Source organism: Mytilus californianus, unplaced genomic scaffold (genome assembly GCF_021869535.1).
Source record: "Mytilus californianus isolate M0D057914Y unplaced genomic scaffold, xbMytCali1.0.p SCAF_7, whole genome shotgun sequence".
NCBI lineage: Eukaryota > Metazoa > Mollusca > Bivalvia > Mytilida > Mytilidae > Mytilus > Mytilus californianus.
In genome coordinates, this window is record NW_026262723.1 from 100,886,541 (window position 1) to 100,908,191 (window position 21,651).

Sequence of the window (21,651 nt, forward strand, 5' to 3'; positions counted from 1 at the left end):
TTGATTTTTTTCATGATTGAAGTTGAGATTGAACAAAGTAAAATGACCTTTATAGTTAGAAGGAGTGGTCAGCTGAAATTACCAATATGGTTAAAAAGAATTGATTGGTAGAAAACAGTGGTTGAAAATCTCCTAAATCTTGATGTTGACATGCATTCATAATTATAACAGTTGTTTGTATAACCTGAACTGGACTTAAAATAATTGAAAAATAAAAAATAAGGGCATTGACTGTTCATAATTTATGACATTCAATGGTAATTTAAATATTTTTAGTAAATTGACTCTTTCAAAGCAGATACTTTGTCAGAATTATATTTCATTTTCTGTGAATTAGTTTAATTTGTTCAGCTGACTGTACTTACTAACACGCAGAGAAATAACTTGATCAGCTTATGAAAAATGCTAGCAAATTATTTCAGTTTTGTTGGTTTTTTTCACAAATTTGCCGCAATAGATATACATGTAAAAATGTTGCAGTCCAAATTTGAAATTTATTATGTAAAAACTGTTTACACATGTATGGTAAAGATGTTAATAAGGTCCCATGGATTTTTCTTGCATTTCTCAAGGTCCAGTTTAACTTATAATTACCCAACTTATTATTATTCACAAATGACCTGATTTTCACATAAAAACTTCCCAAAATGGCATTTATAAGGACCATTACCAAAAGATCCTGATAATCTCATGTGTTTATATCTAAACATCTATCTACAAGCCATAAAAGTTACTATTACTAAATATTTTGATTATTGTATAAAAAAAAAATAGGAAGATTGCGTTCTCGCTGCATGTTATCTATACAAGAGGAATTTTAGATGTCATACTGTGTATGCATTTTTGTCCATTATATAAGTCTGTATATTTTGACTTTAAGGGCCACCTTGTCCATAGTTAAAGGCTGTATTCTGATCTAGAGGGCATTTTGTCTTTTGTTAAAGTCATAGTATGCTGTTATTTTGCAGTCTATTGTTTTCCCATATTTCTTTTAATTCATATTCCGTACATCTACATGTTTATTTCTGAAAACATTTTACATTTTTCATATTCTTCCATGCAAATCCTAACATAAATACTTTCAATCTTCAAAATGTTCATTTTAAAAAATTCTAATACTGCAAAAATGTTATTTTTGTATTCATATTTGAATATAAACACCAAAATAAGGATTCAATACTATGAAGTTAATTGGTCATGTGGCCATAACATAACATAAGTACAACAAACCTTGGAATCAATCATAATAAAACAACTCATGTTTAGTGTCAAGGCCTGCAATCTGTTCCTGAGACTTCAGGAACAATGGAGAAATCAAACAATAGAACAAGGGTCTTCTACCTTTTTTCTTTAAGGTCATATTTTTTTCATGAAAAAAAAGATAAAATAAAAACTGCATCTTTTCAATCATGCAGTAAAACTATTCAGCTCCCTAATTTGTATTTGTAAATACCATAATCTTCCTCAGTGTACACATTCCTAGAGCTGCTCATTATTTAGGGCAAGCTAAAGAGAAAGCTTTCCCTTTTACAAAAACAAAAATGAAGCTATGATGTATCAGAATAAAGAAACCCAAGCTACATGCCCTCCAACTGGTCTCATGGTAGTCTGTTTGCCTCATGTTTTGGGTTCAATCCCCGAAGCAGGTCTGTTTAATAATGAAACAAATAATCAGAAGGATTAGAGAACAGTATATATTGCCTAGATCCACAGGATAAAAAATAGAAATGATGCAATACATGAGATTATTTGCATACCAGTAATACTTAGTATACATTACAAATAAAATATCTCTAGTCATCATAAAGGATATATGGCTGTTACCAATAGGTGTATATGATAATTAGATACAGCATACTAAACTAACTGCACAAAATAACTAGACACAACAGTATTTATCTATGCACTAAAATAGGTACCTAATATCAGAAAAGGGGGAAACATACTATACAATTAACAGTGGCGGATCCAGAACTTTTTGTAAGGGGGGGGCCTGCTGACTGACCTAAGGTTGGGGGGGGGGGGGGGGGGGGGGCAGTCACGCTTCAGTGATTCCCTATATAATCAACCAAATTTTTCCCACGGAAGGAGGGGCCCTAGCCCCCCAGGCCCCCCCTGGATCCGCCTATGATTAAATAGTTCTTAGTTAACACAATGGCAATTTGAAGTCAAACATCAAAAACACAAAAGAAAATTTCAATTAAAAAACAGTAGAGGGGAAATGAGTACTTACAGTACAAATGAATAAATGTAATATTGGTGACAGATGCTGTGTTTTAATTGTACCTTGAATAAAGTGTAATTTATACTGAAAGAAATAACTGTGGATTCATTATTATTCATTGGACACCAATTTCTGTGGATTTTGTTGGTATACACCAACGATGTATATTTCTTAGGCTTGTATAGAGACTTTGCCAACCCAAGAAATCAAATATCGATGAAAGTACAACTTTCCGGTTATCCACAAAAATTGTTCCCACAAAAATAAATGAATCCTTAGTAATGTCGAGAACTGTGCCTGTCACTTTGTTAAAAATCTGTGTGGTTGTAGCATACCATACATTTATACTAAAGAAGCTTCCAAGAAAAATTGAGTTTGATTTTCAAAGATTTGTCAGGTCAAGGACTGCTGTTAGCATTACAGATTTGAATTGTCCAAGGTTTATTTATGGTCTTTGTTTTCCAATTTAGGATTTGTAAATCCAAAAATATTACAGATTTAAAATGTTTGAAATTTGAAAGTAGAATAATATGGAAATGAGTTAAATGTGTGCCAAGGAATGAACTTTGATGTGAAACAGTCAGCTTGTCTTCTGTTTAAAGGTTTAAAGTAAATCAATATATAAAGTTCTGCACATTGCCTTTAGAAAAAAATTAGAAATGCAATATATATAAAATTATTAATATATTTAAAAAAAACATTAAAACATAAATTGTTTAAAAAATTGATGAGAGTGACAAACTGTCGTTTCTTTGTTCCAAAGGGATCTGGGCCAATATAAAACTGTCATTTCTTTGTTCCAAAGAGATCTGGGCCAATATAAATGTACTCTGATACCTCACAATGACATATTTTATTAGTACTAATATTTTAATCAATTATAATCTTCATACTTGATGACTTTCACTCTTCAGTAAATTTTAATTGAGAAATTTTGCTGATTATCAATAATATTGTGGTGAAACACCAGCTATGAAACAAGTTATTCATTGTAAAGTTGAGTAGAAATGTAACAATTGGAGTATTATCATTGATAAAAACGTGTAACTTAGTATTGGTCATAATTTCTATGGTATTATTTGTGGTCCTGAGCATGAATAAAAATGAAAATATGCACAAAGAATTACTGTAGTTTATCAGTTAGTCACTAAAGCCCTAATACTAATGATATTAGAACTTCTGTTAGTCTCAAATTTACTTTATTTCATGAACTGTAAACCATTATGTTATAAGGTGTATATAGGAATCATTTTGTGTCCATCTGTCTCTGCAAAATATTCTTTGTTCAAGACTTTCGACAGAATTAATGGGTAATGATGATACATATTATTATAAGCACCCACCAGAGGGCATATTGAATTGCCTGTCTGCAAGCTCAAACACAACAGTATATTTCTAAAATAATTTGTATCTTAGGATAAATACAAAAAAAGGGAGATAATTGTATGATTGTTTCTCACACTACTTCTAATTCATTTATATAGTTCAGTTTCAATATTTAAAAAAAATTTTTTTTAAAAGATTTGGTAATATTTCCCTTTTTATCAACTAAAACGTTACCTTGTAAGTTTGTTTGTGAAAAGTAAAGCATGAGTACTCCTCAAATGAGAACATGCTTTCTCTCATCATTATGTATCAGTTTTCCAGGAAACTGCAAGGCTCATAATAATACAATAACCACTCTCCAGAACAGAAAGGCCTCCGATTGGTCAGCAGATAGACACCATAATAATACAATAACCACTCTCCAGAACATAAAGGCCTCCGATTGGTTAGCAGATAGACACCATAATAATACAATAACCACTCTCCAGAACAGAAAGGCCTCTGATTGGTCAGCAGATAGACACCATAATAATACAATAACCACTCTCCAGAACAGAAAGGCCTCCGATTGGTCAGCAGATAGACACCATAATAATACAATAACCACTCTCCAGAACAGAAAGGCCTCATGATTGGTCAGTAGATAGACACCATAATAATACAATAACCACTCTCCAGAACAGAAAGGCCTCCGATTGGTCAGCAGATAGACACCATAATAATACAATAACCACTCTCCAGAACAGAAAGGCCTCACGATTGGTCAGTAGATCGACACCATAATAATACAATAACCACTCTATAGAACAGAAAGGCCTCATGATTGGTCAGCAGATAGACACCATAATAATACAATAACCACTCTCCAAAACAGAAAGGCCTCTGATTGGTCAGCAAGTAGACAGTGATAAGTTGTAACTTTTGAGTGCTTTTGAGATCTGTTGGACTTCTTGTTTTCTGATACTTTGAATTACTATTAGTTGTATGCTAAAGCAAAACAGGAGCAACTTCTTGCTAAGTCTGACTATTGGATTTCAATTGTCTCTAGAATGGAAAAAGGGGGATAGCCCAAAAGTTTGTGTACATTATTGAATTGATCACAGTGCATCAATTGTCCTGTGGTTTTACAACTAAAAACAACTAATGAGAATACTTGTGTTAAATTAAACTGATACACTTGTGGTTTGTTGATGAAAATATCTTTTTGGTAAAAATGTGTAAACAATAGTAATTAACACATATTTGTGGTTTATAAAGAATGTTGAACATTTACTACATTTGTATATTTGTCTGTTTGCCAAGCAGGACCTTGATAAAAAGCACACACTTTAAAGGAATGGCAAACAATCATGCTATCATTCCAGAGGAAAATGTTTGTAAGATTTTTGCAGCGTAATCAGTGTTCAAACGAATCATATATTCTAAGAGATTAAAATACCCAAAAAACGTGTGAGAAATTCAGTGCACTTTTTCATTCATGCAGTATATTTAGAATTTTCATGATTGGGAGTTGCATATGATAAAAGGCACGTGCCAACTGATGACGCAAAAATGCATCAAAGATATTTTATGATGATTTTTTGGTGTGTTGTTGATTAAATAAAAGAATGGAGTGGGTGTAGTAGAGTGATGTAACAACTTGCTGATTTTGTCTTATCTTAAAATTACATTTATCACAAATTCTTTATGATTAGTATTCGATCCCTGCAGTAATTTCTATATGACTCTATCTAACAAGTGATCAAAAATTAACATGGTAATCTAAATTGCATTTTAAAACTATTCATTTCCTTAAGGCATAAAAGCTATAATGTAACTTTTTTAAGTTGATGTAATGATCTCACGTTATTCTTACACCTACTTGTCTATTTTTACAAACACTTTGATCAGATGAAGAAAATCATGAGGTGCAAACTGTTTAATTTTGATTTTAAATAAAAATTTACATGAGCTATATACCATAATCTAATACTTATATTGTCAAAAAAGTTATTAAATATATGTTAAACATGCATACATTAATGTATATTTGTTCGTGATATGACAAGTTAATTCATAGTAACTTTGTAATAGTATTAAAGTTATGATATGGCTATATCTTGTCAATTTTGAGTTCATTAGAGTCATATAAGGCATAGAGAATATCTAGTTTATGTTCAATTGGGTTGTTCCCCTTTGTCTTGTAAGGTTGTGTCTGAAAAACTGCCAGAACATTAAGTATCAGTGAATGTGATTTCAAATTGGTCAAACATTCTGATTCAACATTATTATCAATATTTCAGGAATTGCAATACATGTATATAAGAGCATTTTTGTAATTTTATATCAAAACATGAGTTTTTTCATGAGGCCATTGTAACTTGACTTCCTGACTATAAGACACTCAGTCTGTTAATCTTGTAGAGGTCATTATTAATTGATATCGAAATAAATCTTGCCAAGATAAAATGTCTAGTATTAATATAGATAGCATGTGTATCTTGGAAATGTACATATTTATCAAACATGTCATTTAGGAGGTCAACTCAGGTGAACAATATACTACAGACAGAACCTGTATAGAAAGCCAAGTTATTTATTGAAACACATGGAAAAAGAAATGTTAATGATAATAAAATATATAACAAGTAAATTCTGAAGAATTATATAGTGAATATGTATCATTATTATTCATGATTTAATTGGCCATTTTATGTAAATTTTTATTCAGGGTGACAAAATATATGTCATATATGGGTCTTAATAATCCTCATGCATATAGAATATAAGATAAGATAAATTTTATTTCCAATAGAGGACCCATTATAGGCATAGTCAGTACATTGATTTTTTATATCACACAATTGCAATAGACAATACACAAGAAAATAAAAAAAAAAGAAATACAACTGAAAAAAACATGAAATATAAATTGAGTTAAAAATACATGTAGTCACGTAAACCAGTATGTTTAGTGTTTATTGACCATGCACCAGAAGCAGCATCACATCCATTATAAAAAAAGTCAAGTCCTTCCTCGTGGCTGATGCATATGAACAAATAGTATTGTTGTTCACATGCAGGAGTCACCAAGGGCAGGTGCTTAAAGGACACTCAAGCCAATACACAGAAATATGAGCATAAACTATTAATATAATATGGGTCAACACAGAAAAACAAGTTTGTAAAAAAACCCAATATATAATAACCAATACCCCCCTTCCCCCTCCCCCTACCCCCCTTTTTGTTAGAAAATATAATGTTTGATACCAAATATTTTCTGAGAACTACAATCACTATTGACTGATGCACAGCATTTAAAAAAGAATTAAACAAAGTAGTATATATTATTTATGGGTTATGATCATATATTCAGGAGTATTGTCATTTGCAGGTTATATATTCTTCTAATTACATTTTTGCAATATTGCATTGGTTTGCATAATATTTTGTATATAGTGAGATAAACAGTGTAAAATGGTAGAGTATGAGAATAACATTTGTGGTGGAAAAGAATTCTGTTTGATATGGCCATTTATGACCTGCGAATCCATAACTTCTTTGTTACATAATAATTGATAAATTGTGCAGTATAGATAAGATAATTAGCCTTGATCTATCCTTTCCTCTGTGTGTGTGTAGTAGTAGGCTCACTGCCTGTCTATCAAACAGTATTACAGTTCAATAATATTCACCGAGAGTCACATGACTACTGATGCCTTATTAACATCGATGATGTCAAGAAGTTCAGGTGGATTCTTTGTATGACAGCTTCTAGGATTAGAGTCCAGTGCCATCTATATAAACATGAGGATATAAGTGTGCATTCAAATCATACCTCAGGGTTAGAGAGAGAATATTGATCTATAACTCAGGTATATATATACAACAACATATCTTAATGAGTATATCAACATAAATAAATCGGTGGGAATGTCATCATAGATTTCTTCAATATACTTCAGCTCTGCAAAAAGAAAATATGTAAACATTTGGTGAATTTCTTCAGTTATTGATTGTTTCGTAGAGAAGATATATATTTTTTAAGAAAGACCAAGTCCATAAAGGCTGTCCTAAATGTCAAGGAAATTGTCACTTATTGTCAAGACATGTTTCATTACTGTGTAATTGTTTACTGATGAGTATTTTATTGTTAACACCTCAAACCAGGAATAAACAGTGAAGCCAAGGAATCACTATAATATTCTTGGATGAAAGATCATTGCTGAGTGAGTATTTTGAGGAGGTGTTAATACTTAGCATATTTTCTTGATAAGAAAATAAGGTGGGCTTGTTTAAACAGAAGAAAGAGATTTCACTTCAAAGTTCATTCACAAAATTTGTCAGTACTATTTTGACCTATTGAGATAAGATAAATTTTACTACAACTCTTTTACTACAGCACCGGTAAGCTCTCAGACATTTTACCTTATTTTATATTATTTTTTTTAAATCCTTTTAAAGAAGCGGAGATTTTAATCACATGTCTATTCTTGTATTAATATTTAACCTTAATATTAAATACACACTATGAACCTTATATTTTTATCCTTGAATAACTTTGAATAGGTTTGGTTTAGCTTTATGTATAAAGTTAAGTCCCAAGCATTCTTTGTCATCAATATGTTTTAAAGTACTAGATTACTTTACACAATCCTACAGACTGTCATTAGACACAGCATGGTTCACTTGTTAATTTTTGCCTAGAGGGAAAGGAGTGAAGTTAATTTTATTATTGAACAACTATTTTACCTGCAGGTAGTGAAATAGATAATAAGAGTGTGAGGTCAGTTCAATGGACTACATCTAAGATTCATTCATTCTCTTTGTTTGGACAAAGGACAATGGACAGGAAGTCTAGCTTGCACACTTACAACATGTGCTCAGGGAAGACCAGGTGAACAGATCAGATATCACTGTGTGAATACCTCTTGAATCAAAACATTCATGAAGGTAAAATCAAAGTCATTTCATTCATGATCATGTACCAATGTAGGAGCATTCTGAGAAAGTAGTGAATTAGGTGTGGACATTTTAATATTGACGTGATAAGTTGTTTATACACTTACAATAATAAGATTGTTTTCTTAATGAAGGATCGTATTTATCGTAAGAAGGACACATTGGTGGTTTTTATGTAATAACCACACTTCCTATTGTTTCAGGTGTGCTCGTGACACATTTTGTTTTTTCGTTTATATCATAGACGCATAATTTAATTTAGTGAACAATGGAGGAAGAAGTAGTCGTTCAAGCCGTCGGGGCAAAAAGGGAAGTAGTTAGCATAATTAACGCTGTAAGTTTTGATTTAAAACATTTTTATCCTTCATATACTGCAACTGTTTCTTCTTGTAAGAGATGTTTAAAGGAACGTTCTAAAGGGAACAATAGATGGCGACAAAAGCCAAAGAAGAGGGAAAAATTTAACAAATCAAATACACCAATTGTTATTCCATTGAAAGACACTTTGAAAGCTGCTCTGAACAGAAAACAAAGATCTCTTGCTGACACATTGCTCAGGGCTAAGAAGGACACAACTGATACTGACAGTAAAAGTTCAGAGAGTGATGCTCAAGAAGAAATAATTAGTCCCAAAGAAATTAAAACAAAGAAGGATGTTAAAAATCTTAGTGCCTTGATCTCAGTTTTAGAAAAATCTCATCAGAAAGACACTTATAGTGCTACTACAAATTTAGTAAAAAATTCCAAAAAATCCTATTCAAAATTTGTTGCGAATTATGTGTTGAATAATTCTTATTTATTGCCTGACAGTAATGATAAGCCTCGTAGTATTGGGGAATGTGACAATGTTGACTTGATATGCAATGATTTGAATTCAAGTGAGAAAAGTTCAGTTACTGAAGAATCGGAAAGTGACAATGGCTCTGTTGTTTCTAGTTCTGAAATCCAGTCTGATTCTGATTTGTCAAGTACTCATCAGGAAACTACAGAATCTGAATTTACAAAAGAAGAGCTCGAACAGCTGGCTAGATATACTACAGGTTGTCCGTTGATACGTTACGATTGTCCCCCTGCAGACTGTCCACAATGTCAATCTGATCTGTACCAGCTACAGTACTATTGTAATACATTAGAAGAAGACTCTAAGTCCAAGGATGTTCATGAAGTTAAGACATCAGAGATTTCACAAGAACAACAGGAACAGGCTGAATGTAGTGCTGAAGTTACTTCTTTAAATACTAGTACTCCAGAATTCCAAGTCAACTCCACCGACAGTGCCCTTTCTGGCAAGCGAAATCCACCGAATGATAACACTTTATCAAAAGACAAGAATGCACAAACTAAGAAACAACTTCTTGATATTGACATTGCAAAGAAAGAAAACAAGTCTGGTACCTACCTTTATCCAGACAGTGTTTTCATAGATCTCACAGACACTGATGTTACTTTTACTGTCTATTACAATCATAACTATCCGTTTGGTAACCAAACCAACGATTTCTCCTATGCAAATTCTCAATCTACATATCCATTAATGTCGTATTCAAGCACAACGATGTCCTACATGGCCATGTCACCATACTGGTACTGGCCATACTTGTACCCACCCATGTACAACCTATCAGCACCGCTCTACATGGCTACTGATACCAGCTGCATTCCTAAAACCCTGATGATTCCACCAGAAGAACTTCGTTCCTGTAAGTATCCTAATATCTGACATTGTTCTTCCTTTATACAGGAATAATAAACAGAGGATAAGGGTTGAAAACATTCCTGTAAATATCCTAATATCTGAGATTATTCCTCCTTTATACAGGAATAATAAACAGAGGATAAGGGTTGAAAACATTCCTGTAAATATCCTAATATCTGAGATTATTCCTCCTTTATACAGGAATAATAAACAGAGGATAAGGGTTGAAAACATTCCTGTAAATATCCTAATATCTGAGATTATTCTTCCATTATACAGGAATAATAAACAGAGGATAATGGTTGAAAACGTTCCTGTAAATATCCTAATATCTGACATTATTCTTCCTTTATACAGGAATAATAAACAGAGGATAAGGGTTGAAAACGTTCCTGTAAATATCCTAATATCTGACATTGTTCTTCCTTTATACAGGAATAATAAACAGAAAACAGAGGATAAGGGTTGAAAACGTTCCTGTAAATATCCTAATATCTGACATTGTTCTTCCATTATACAGGAATAATAAACAGAGGATAAGGGTTGAAAACATTCCTGTAAATATCCTAATATCTGACATTGTTCTTCCATTATACAGGAATAATAAACAGAGGATAAGGGTTGAAAACATTCCTGTAAATATCCTAATATCTGACATTGTTCTTCCATTATACAGGAATAATAAACAGAGGATAAGGGTTGAAAACATTCCTGTAAATATCCTAATATCTGACATTGTTCTTCCATTATACAGGAATAATAAACAGAGGATAAGGGTTGAAAACGTTCCTGTAAATATCCTAATATCTGACATTGTTCTTCCATTATACAGGAATAATAAACAGAGGATAAGGGTTGAAAACATTCCTGTAAATATCCTAATATCTGACATTGTTCTTCCATTATACAGGAATAATAAACAGAGGATAAGGGTTGAAAACGTTCCTGTAAATATCCTAATATCTGACATTGTTCTTCCATTATACAGGAATAATAAACAGAGGATAAGGGTTGAAAAGAACTTGCTGTACACATGTTCAGGGCTTTGCAAAGGTCTTATTTATTTTGAAATATTTAGTCTATTTATTCTTACATGTATTGGGAGTGCTCCTAAGAGAGGAGGAAATAACCTATAACAGTATATGCCCATTATCAAATTCTTACCATTGATCTTTTATTGACTGACTTGTTCATAGCTAAAAATTAGACTGAAAATTATTATGAGATAGAAAATATCACTATGTACACTTTCACAGCTTTTTACCAGAAATTGAGTACTTACGATTCCAATATAAATGGAACAAATATCATAAATTATAGGCTTATTGCATTATTTGTTTGTAAAACAAATATTTATACTTTAATTAATACTACTTGGTATGAAAGTAAATATTTTCTCTTGCTTTTTATTGTAATTAAGCATTGATCTTGGTTCAGGTGTATATGGTATTACTTGTATTGTTCAACTTAGATGGATTTGAAGTATGTTGTATTGATTGTTCTCTAAACTTGGTCATGACATATCTGGAACCCATTGTTTGATTCATCTTTGTGCAAACTTTGAAATTAATCAGCAATTTGTAAAACATCAGTCCATTTGTTTTGAAAATGTTCTTTGTCTTGGAAACAAAGATTTTCTGATAGATCATTGGAGACCTCATAGATTTTAGTTGAAACGTTTTAAAGTACACAAAGACAATTAATGGAAAGTATAAATATTTTAAGTATGCAATTTTTATGGTTTAATGATACATTTTTAAAGTATAGATCCAAACTTATAATGGTATAAATTTTATGAATTTACTACTTTGTAAATATACTGAACATAAAAAATCCAACAACTTTGACAGTTGTGTCAGAGTATATTAAAATGCCATTTTCAACATTGAAATGTATATATGCAGCATATGATTGCCCTTAATGCATGTTATGTATAAAATTATATCTAGAAGAATGTTAATGTTTGGGTCAATTGTCAAGTACAGAAAGTGATCTGTTTTTTAATTATTTTTCTCTTACATTGAAATTCAAATCCAAAAGTTTATAAACTTTTTCTAAATAAGGGGTTGAGCTTAAAAATTTTGTAATTTGTGAATTTCACAAGAGAAATGTCATAGTTGTAGTTATGTGTCATACATAAACATTTATAAATTACACGTGTATATATAGTAGTACTATGATCTGTGTAATGTGACCTTAGGTTGTCCCTGATATCTTAAGATTACGTCATCCTATTGGACTATGCCTTTAGGTTACCCATGATACCTTAATCAAATATGTTGACATGTGGACAAATTTGTATATTTGTTTTTCACGTAATTTGGCATACTGATTAAATGTTATTAATTTTGAAATGACGCTAATGAAGGCTTTTCATTTTCCACTGGGTCATTTGGTATTTGTCACCTTGGTCTGTTTTTGGTCCTGGATCATTCCATTCTCAGTTCCAAAAGTCAATACCTTCCGTGTTTTTAGTTTCCAAAACTGATAAGATTGTCTTTACCTTGATGATTGTACAGTATACTTAAGAACTTGGCCCAGTTACACTAACCAACAGTTAATTTTATGGAAATGTACCTTAAAGTGAACCATTTAAACTAACATGTCTGCAAATCTTAAAACAGCATGGTTAAAACAAGGAGCTAAGAGTCCTTATATTTCTCAACAATGGTCTAAAAATTGCCCTCTAGATTAGAAGGATCTCAGTAGAAGATACACTTCTAATGCATAAGCAATATTTCATTGGTAGCTCAAATATTTCTAAATACTGTGGATTCATTATTATTCGTTGGATACCAATTTTTCGTGGAATTCGGGGGTAAAGGTGAACCAGGAATTAAAAGGTTCAAAGGACAAACACAAATTTTCTATAGGTTTGTATGCAAACTTTAGCAAAACCACAAAAAATGCAATTTTGCCTGAATCCCCGAAGTTTGATCCTCACGAAAATAAATGAATCCACAGTATGGTAATAGTAACAGCTTAGATCTTTAGGGTTTATATATATATATATATAATGTATGCTTGTTCTGATTCAAAAATACATTTATTTAATAGTAACAAATGAGTTTATAAAAGATGTACATTATATACAGCTGTACTTTATTAACAAATCATGAGGGACTACCATTTTATAATTGATGGCAAAATTTGTTTTCTTGTTTACTGTTTTCTGTGATACCATACAAAATGATGGATTTACTATCATGTGTCAGTAAGTTTGTTCCATTCAATATGATGTCACCCTTATAATTTAATCACTAAAGGAGGGGATAGGTGGCATTTTTGGCAGTACTTAATTGAAATAATGTACTTGATTATTGAGGGTTGAAACCACTTCCACTTCACTAATTTACATACCATATAAAAATGAACTTGCATGTGCATTCGTGCACTGACTGGCCTTCAATATTAAGTATATACAATCCAGTTATTAGCATGATTAGGAAGTATTAATCAAGGAAATGTAAGGTTTAGTAGAGATACTTTTGAAATATTAAAATCTTAAGTACATGTAGCTTCAAAAGTCTACATGCAGAGGTCTGAACTTGTCTGAGCTTTTAAATTAAAATGAATAATTCATTAAAATATGAATATTTATAAGGTTTGAAAAATGGTCATCTGATATGTGGTTAAGTTTAGATTTTCAAGTTTAAAAGTAATAGTTTAAAGATTATATTGACTTATGCTGTACATTTTTCTCTTTATTTTGTTATACTTGTGCTATTTTCGACCTAAATAATATAATACGATATGGTTAAAAACAAACAATGTTATAGTGAGGAAATCTTTTATAAAAGAGTCAAATATACCAGGAAATGATCTGTTTTGATTAATTCAAGTAAAAGTAGTCAGTTGTCATAGTGGCTTTATCATTCTTGGAAATATACAGCAAGAATGTCTAAACTGACAGTATATTTAAACATAATAAAATGAAATATACAGCAAAAACGTCTAAACTGATGGTATATTTAAACATAATAAAATGTTATCGGAATAATTTTTGGGCTGAATGTCCACAAATATTTATCATGCTTGACCTATTTTTCCATTGAAGAATTTACAGATTTAAAAAAATTGACATGCAATATCTTAGTTGTATAAGGAAAGAGTTCAATAAACTGTGGCCAAAAAATAGAATAAAGATTAGTATATTATAGTTAAAACTAAAAATACAACTTTTTTTCTGACATGTATGAATCATAATTTTTACTAGTAGTAATATTCACGAGTTAAATGCCACATCATTGTTGACAAACTGTTCTCTCACGTGATTTGGCACCAGGTTTTTCAGTTTATTCTCAGTTTAAGCAACAGGTGTGATAAACTAGACATTAATGTGCCTGTCTTTTATAAATCAATGTATAAATATGGAAATAGTAGTATATCCACTTTGTCATTAATTTTATTTTTGGTTTGTTTTATAAATAAATATATCTATCTAGAACTAAGGAGTTTGCAAAGATTCAAGTAATTTATACTTTTTTTTAAATTAGTATTACTTCTTGAGGTAAAGAAAGCTGATTGATTAATTGTTGGTTGCTTGACATCCATTGGCAACTATTTGATATATGTTCAGGACGACAACAAATTAACAATACATACAATAAGTAGATCCTGCAACAAGACACCTATGGACCCCCTCAAAGAGTTGTTACAAGGTTTCAACAAGCAGAGAGCTTGGCACTCTCTCTGCACAGGCATCAGATTTATTGTCCCCATTCTGACTGGACGTGGCTGCAAATTTATATATCCCACACATTCAAACAGACAGGCAAGAGTTTTACTGCCTGGCTGGAAGAAGACTAAGAGTAACCATATTTATATTACCCAGTCACCCTTGGGATATAGAAAATTGAAAAAAAATATATTATTAAGTATTGCAAAACAAATTGCATATTCTGTGTTTTTTTTTTTAAGAAGAAAAAAGCTGTAATTTTTAATTAAGTAAACTGATGTTCTGATGAAATATCATTTTTAAGTATTCATTAATCCTAAACAAAAGATTAAAACAATACCACTAGCATGTGCTGTGATGATTACTTCTGTCAACAAGCAGACAGAGTAGTTGTATACTTTTAGTTTGGTTCATGCCTACATGGTTTTGCCATGATCAATTAGTAAAGCTTTTGTCAGGTTTAATTGTCTTTCCCCAACATTAAGTAAATGATTTGGGTAGTTTGTTTTTTGGGCAGTTACCATTACACTGTTAGTTAATTCATCTAATGAGGGTTCGTTAGAATGTATCCAATTATTTATTGAATCTAATATGATAAATGCTTGGATCAAAATGTTAGTCAAAATTTTTTTTATATGAGTGAAGCCAAACTGGAGTTTTGTTAAATTCTTTCTTCTAAGAAAAATGCGATAAAATGTTTGATTAAACTTTAAGGAAATAGATAATTCAAAGTAATCTAGTTTGGGTTAACAGGAAATAATTTGAACACAAGTAAGGTAACCTAGATGTTTGTGAACCATGATCATGTGACATGAATGTTTGAGCTCTGTGTATGGCTCATTGGTCTTTTATTTGGCTTTAAAAGTTAATTTCTTTTAAACAAACATTAAATTTGGTGTCAACATTTATAATTGAGTTCATTGAACTATAAATGTAGGTTATAGTTTAAAGTCTTTTGAAGTAGAAATTATTTGCCAAATTGGTCAATGTCCTTCATTCCAAATGAACTACTGTCTTATTTTTTCGCATTGAAAAACATGTTATTGAAAACAAAAGGGTAAATACTTCATTAGAACAAATTATGTGGAAAAGCTTCTAGGTACATGAATATTCTGTCTTTCACCAGGACAGTTAAAGTGAGTGTATCAGTATTCTTCTTTTTTCAGATAAATGTGTAAACTGGTCCCTTTAAGTTCCACATCATATTGTTATTACAACAAAACTGATTGTCTAGAGTAAAGGTTATTATAAACATACTGCCCTTGTATGAAGGTGTTAGGGTAGATTAACACACGAGGGAAAAAATTATCACCAAAGACGAAGTTGTGCCCCCTCCGTAGCGAAGGTAACTTCGGGCTCAGCGGGTGTTAATTTTAGGAATTAACACCCATTGCTAATATTATCACATGTTGCTATGGGTGGGTGGGGCTTATGAAAGGTTAGTGAAAATTAACAAATGTCGCTTGTCCAATGAAATGAATGGATGATATGAGAAATATGAAACAATTACTTAGTTTTTATACGACCGCAAAAAATGTTTGTGGTCGTATATTGGTATCAAGTTTTCGTTGTCAGCGTCATCGTCGTCCGAAGACATTTGGTTTCCGAACAATAACTTTAGTTTAAGTGTATTGATCTCTTTGAAATTTAACCAAAAAGTTCAATACCAGAAAAGGAAGGTTGGGATTGTTTTTGGGGGTGATGGTCCCAACCGTTTAGGAATTAGGGGCCAAAAAGGGGCCAAAACAAACATTTTTCTAGTTTCAGGACAATAATTTGTGTATAAGTATTTTCATTGCTCTGAAATTGTACCACAAGGTTCAATACCACAAGTAGAAGGTTGGGATTCATTTTGGGGGTAATTGCCCAAACCGTTCAGGAATTAGGGGCCAAAAAGGGTCTAAAACAAGCATTTTTCTAGTTTTCAGACAATAACTTACTTGTGTTTAAGTGAATGGATGTCTTTTAATTTGTACCACATTTTACAAAAAGAAAATTTTTTAAAAAAAAATTAATTTTTTTGGAAAGGGGGGGGGGGGGGGGGCAATTATTTTTCCTCAAAAGAAAATTCTCTTCAAATATTTTTTTTTGGAGGGGGGGTAAAAATAAAAAAAATTTGGGGGGGGGGATCAATTTGGGGGTCACAATTTATTTTGCTAATTCTTTGTATATAGTCTAAAAACAAATTTACTAAGTATTGCGCAACAGCACAGTGTATTGCACAACAGCAAGAAATCTTCAATTGAATATAAATTCAAATCATACAACCAATTTCAAGTTCTTTGACACATTTATTCTGTGTCAGAAACCTATAATGTGTCAAATATTTAATTACAATCCAAATTCAGACCTGTATCAAGCTTGAATATTGTGTCCATTTTTGCCCCAACTGTTCAGGGTTGGACCTGCGGTCGTATCCAGCTGCGCTCGGAGAAGCAGTTTATTTAAATGTTTGGTCCTAGAACTTGTTTTTGTCCTTCTCTATGTTCAATTGCTGGATAAAGGTTATTGTTATTGTCATGTTATAGAATTTTTCAAGTTACATTAAATTCTCCCCTGAGTTTCATTCTTATATGAAGTGCCATTGAATTATAACACTATACTTTTTGATTTTTTAATAGCATAGTGTCACTTTAATTTTTGGTAAAAGTCTTCCAAAGTTACCTTGAATTGTAAATGTTGCCCATGATAGATTAATGTCAACACACTTATACATTTAAAAGGTCCTCAATTGCCAAGGCTGCAGACCTATAAACACCTATAATGACTCAATACAGAAATGACAATTCAGGTTTAAACTGAAGGTAAAAGGAGAATGTTAGCTATGTCAAAGAACATAAATATGGTTTGTTCAGACATGATAAAATGTTTTATGTCTGTTGCTTTGCATAATTGATAATTTCTCAAAGGATGAAATTTCTATCATGCATTGAAACCTTATGAATTATAGATTTTGAAAAGATTTTCAGAAAGGGCTTTATTGAATTATATAAGATATATGGACAAAAAAACATGCAGGTTTCAACCTGTATGATCAAAGTTTTGAAAATGCTGTGTATCATACCATTTGAAAAATGGTTGTTTAATATTTTTTGTAAAACGGTATTGAGTTCTACATAAGGAAGTATTTATCCTTATAAACCAATTCAAAAGCAACCTCAGTATTTGAAAATGTATTGTTTAAATAGGACATACTTAAGACCCACTTATGGTTAGAAAATGCTTTGTTAAGATTTCCTTATTGTGAAAGGAAGTTTCATGATAAGAAACCTATTATGAGAGGAAGTATTATGTGGGCAGTTTTATGATGTAGGAGTACTATCTAGCTGCAGAACTGTACCTCTTGGGTGATGACCTCATTTTTTATTGGTCTGCACTTAATAAAAAAATATCTTAAAGACCTTTAAGTTACAGTTCCTCAGTTGGTAGTAGATCCATAAAGGGCATAAAATGTTAACTCCAGTGATATGTTGTCCTTACAATATACACAAATATAGTGTACCTTTGACTGACAATATACACAAATATAGTGTACCTTTGACTGACAATATACACAAATATAGTGTACCTTTGACTGAGTATTTGAGTGTAAACCTGTAATTTTGTAAAGAGACAATCAGATGGACTGGACAATAATGAAATTTGGGAGTCCTGTAATTTGCAAATGACCACATTTTGGTCCCTACTTGCTTACATTAATTTCCACATCAACAACTGCTTGTATTATTATTTAAAGTTTATCAAGCCAATTGAATGGTGGTGAGGCAAATTTTGTAATCATAGATCACCTTTATTTTTGGGGGGATGTTGTCAAAGAAAAGTGTGCTTTTATATGATTTTCACTCCTTTTAAAAGGAGTATTACTCATCATATCATTGTACATGGTGGTATACCAAGATGTGTGCAATTACAATGAACAATTTCAACAATTTCTTTTATATATGGTTGTTGGTCATCAGACAGGAAATAGTTAAATGTCCCAGGGGGAAAACATTGGTCAACTGAGTTCAAATAAACATTATAATGTTTACTACAACTACTTATTAAAAGTAAGCAAGTCCGGTTTTGATAAAACCAACATGAATTTAATGATGAAGAAATAAGCCCTTTCGTTTGTGAATGCTAATAGTTGAACCATTGAAAAACTAGGAAGGATTGTTTGCTGATATGAATGTGGATATATTTTAGTAACACTAGATCAGATGTAGATTTATTGATATAAGGAATCTTTGTCAGACAAAGGTTGAAGGATAATGTTTATATAGGTATACAGATGATTTAAATTTGATGATAGCAATAGGCTATAGATGTAATATTATAGATCAATTTGAGATTAAGTTTAGATGGGTGTCAGGGTTCTCATGTCTTTACCCAACAAAAAGTTTGTGTAATAGATAGGAAATCCTTGCAGACTGTGTCATATGGTACAATTTGGATAAGTCAGAAATGTCATATGTATCACTCAGTTTTGTCATTTCTCCTTATGAAGTTGCCAAAAAATCCTAAAGTAGATAAAACAATCGAGATGCAGTGATTTGAAAAGTGTTATTTTTTTATACATAAATAATTAACAGTCTCCACTGTAAATTTTTTAGTAACAGGAGAGCAAAATTGCAAAGTTGAAGAACTTTTCTATATTTGTCAAACTAAATTTCATCCAAATTGTGTAAGTTTCCCTATAAAACAACTAACACTTACAATCAACTGGAGGTTTAGTGGCGAACAGCAGAAAGGCTATTGAATTCTTCAGAAAAAAAGTGACAACCAACCACTTTTAAGGAAAATCTGCTCAGATTATAATGATTATAAGGAAGGGTTCTGTACGCAATACATACTAACATCCTATGAATTGTACTGATTGGATCCTGAATTCTTTCAGGTCATTCTCTTCTGAACAAACAAAATATTGACTTAACATAATTTAAGTCCTTGAGTCTTAACAGGTAATTTTGTAAGTCTGGGATAACATAAAAGTCAATACAAATTATTCTGAAGATCAGTCTAATTTCAGAATTTTTGGTCCATTGAAAGGTCATCTGTGACTTCACCAAGTTAGTCAAGTGACCATGGAAATCAGTAGACAGTTGCAATCAAATTTCAGAACGTTTCGTAATGGCTTTAGAAAAACTTCTGAATATCTGCATAATTAATTGTTATGTAACTCATGGCTACAAAAATTGAATATAACTTTACAGAAAGTTTTTATTAGTTATTAGATATGAATTACTATGCAAGGCTTTAATTGTTTAAATGGATTTTTGAATTTTAACATTCCTTTTCATTTTAGAAAAAATTGCATAATTTTAGATATGTAATTACTTTTCTTTGTGACAGTTAAGCTAAAGAAAAATTATTATGCAAAAATCCATAATGTAACAGTAGTATTTTACCTACAATAATTATAACTGAGTTGAATACAAGTGTTTACAAACATACTAATAGTATATCTACAGAGGCCGTATGATTGTGTGCTAAGTCAGTAATTGCCTTTTATCATAATATTTTCCATTTTGTTTTAAATGCTTAATGGATTTTTCGTATGGTCTAAATAGTTTAGGATTAAAATGGGGGGATTGGTCAAACTATCCTTGTAACCCCACATTATTTTATGCATATGCAAACAGGCTACTATAATAACACTAGTTCAGTTCAAGTGCTCTTTCAGGTTTGTTGACAATTCTGTCTATTGGGTGTATTATTGACCTTGTTGGTCTGGTGTTGGTCTGGTCGGTTGTTGGTCTCGTCAGTTGTTGGTCTGGTTAGTTGTTGGCTGGTCAGTTGTTGTTCTGGTCAGTTGTTGATCCTGTGTTGGTTGTTGGTCTGGTCAGTTATTGGTCTGGTCAGTTGTTGGTCTGGTGTTGGTTGTTGGTCTAGTCGGTTGTTGGTCTGGTCAGTTGTATTGTCAAATATTTTTGGTAATTCCTATTATCTTGTTTATGTATTATTAAATATTTAGGACATTATTACTATTTTATGTCAGTACTAAACATTTTGGACCTTCAAGCTAGTGTGGCTACTTAGAAATCTTAACAATAAATTTTCATTAACTGGTTATGGATTACTTCAGTTATGATATAAGCTGAGGTAAAATTTGCTTGGATGTGTTATTGTTTAATCAAAGATGAAAGCTTAACCTTATTTTCTTTAACTTTGAATTTAATGTCTGCCTGGAAGCACATTGTCTTGTATTGCTGTCTTGTAAAATGCTGAAAGATTAAGATTAATAAAATTGATTATATATATTGTTTCTATGATCTCCCTGAAGATTATAGTGAAAATAATTTTTAAATGCAAATTAAAACGAAATCATGTTTTTTTAATAAACTATCAAAGACAATTCAGTGCATAAACCTTGCTTAACTTAAATCTTATCATTCATCACATGCCATATAAAATTATATAAGAACTTGAAATAGGTTGCTCTGATACTGAACAATAGCGTCATTAAATTCTGTAATGATTTGTTACAGAACAATGCAGTATTAACTGCTGTGGTTAGTACAGTTAAAGTATTCACATTAAGATGGGATGTATTGATTGGTCGACTACAGAATTAGGTCACTCAGCCTTGAGACATTTCAATTTTCATATGTTTTACCTAAAAATCAATGCTTTATTTTACTGGTATGATTTGATTTGGACAAAGCATCTATGAAAGTACGGGATGACTGTCTGTGAAATTGATAGGCTAATACCAGCATGTCTTTTGTTGGTTGTAATCTGTGTGGTGTTTTTTTTGAGTGGGTTTTTGCTTGTCAGATGCAATTTTGTTGACCTATAAAGGGA

At 31.5% G+C, this 21,651-nt stretch overlaps 1 protein-coding gene across 7 annotated transcripts in view; it reads left to right on the top strand.

The window, feature by feature from the left end:
* The window catches only part of LOC127709865 (CCR4-NOT transcription complex subunit 6-like), a 91,722-nt gene that overhangs the window by 37,473 nt on the left and 32,598 nt on the right, over positions 1-21,651 (top strand). Inside the window, exons 1-2 of one of the 7 annotated variants that reach the window (XM_052215537.1) lie at positions 7,179-7,404; positions 8,288-10,191. The exons of 5 other annotated variants lie outside the window; for them this stretch is intronic. In XM_052215537.1, the coding sequence (XP_052071497.1) occupies positions 8,760-10,191 (1,432 nt within the window). In that variant the 5' untranslated portion in view covers positions 7,179-7,404; positions 8,288-8,759. Of the gene's footprint in view, positions 1-7,178; positions 7,405-7,429; positions 7,759-8,287; positions 10,192-21,651 lie in introns of those variants that run through there. One more of the 7 variants, XM_052215536.1, reaches the window with a different exon arrangement.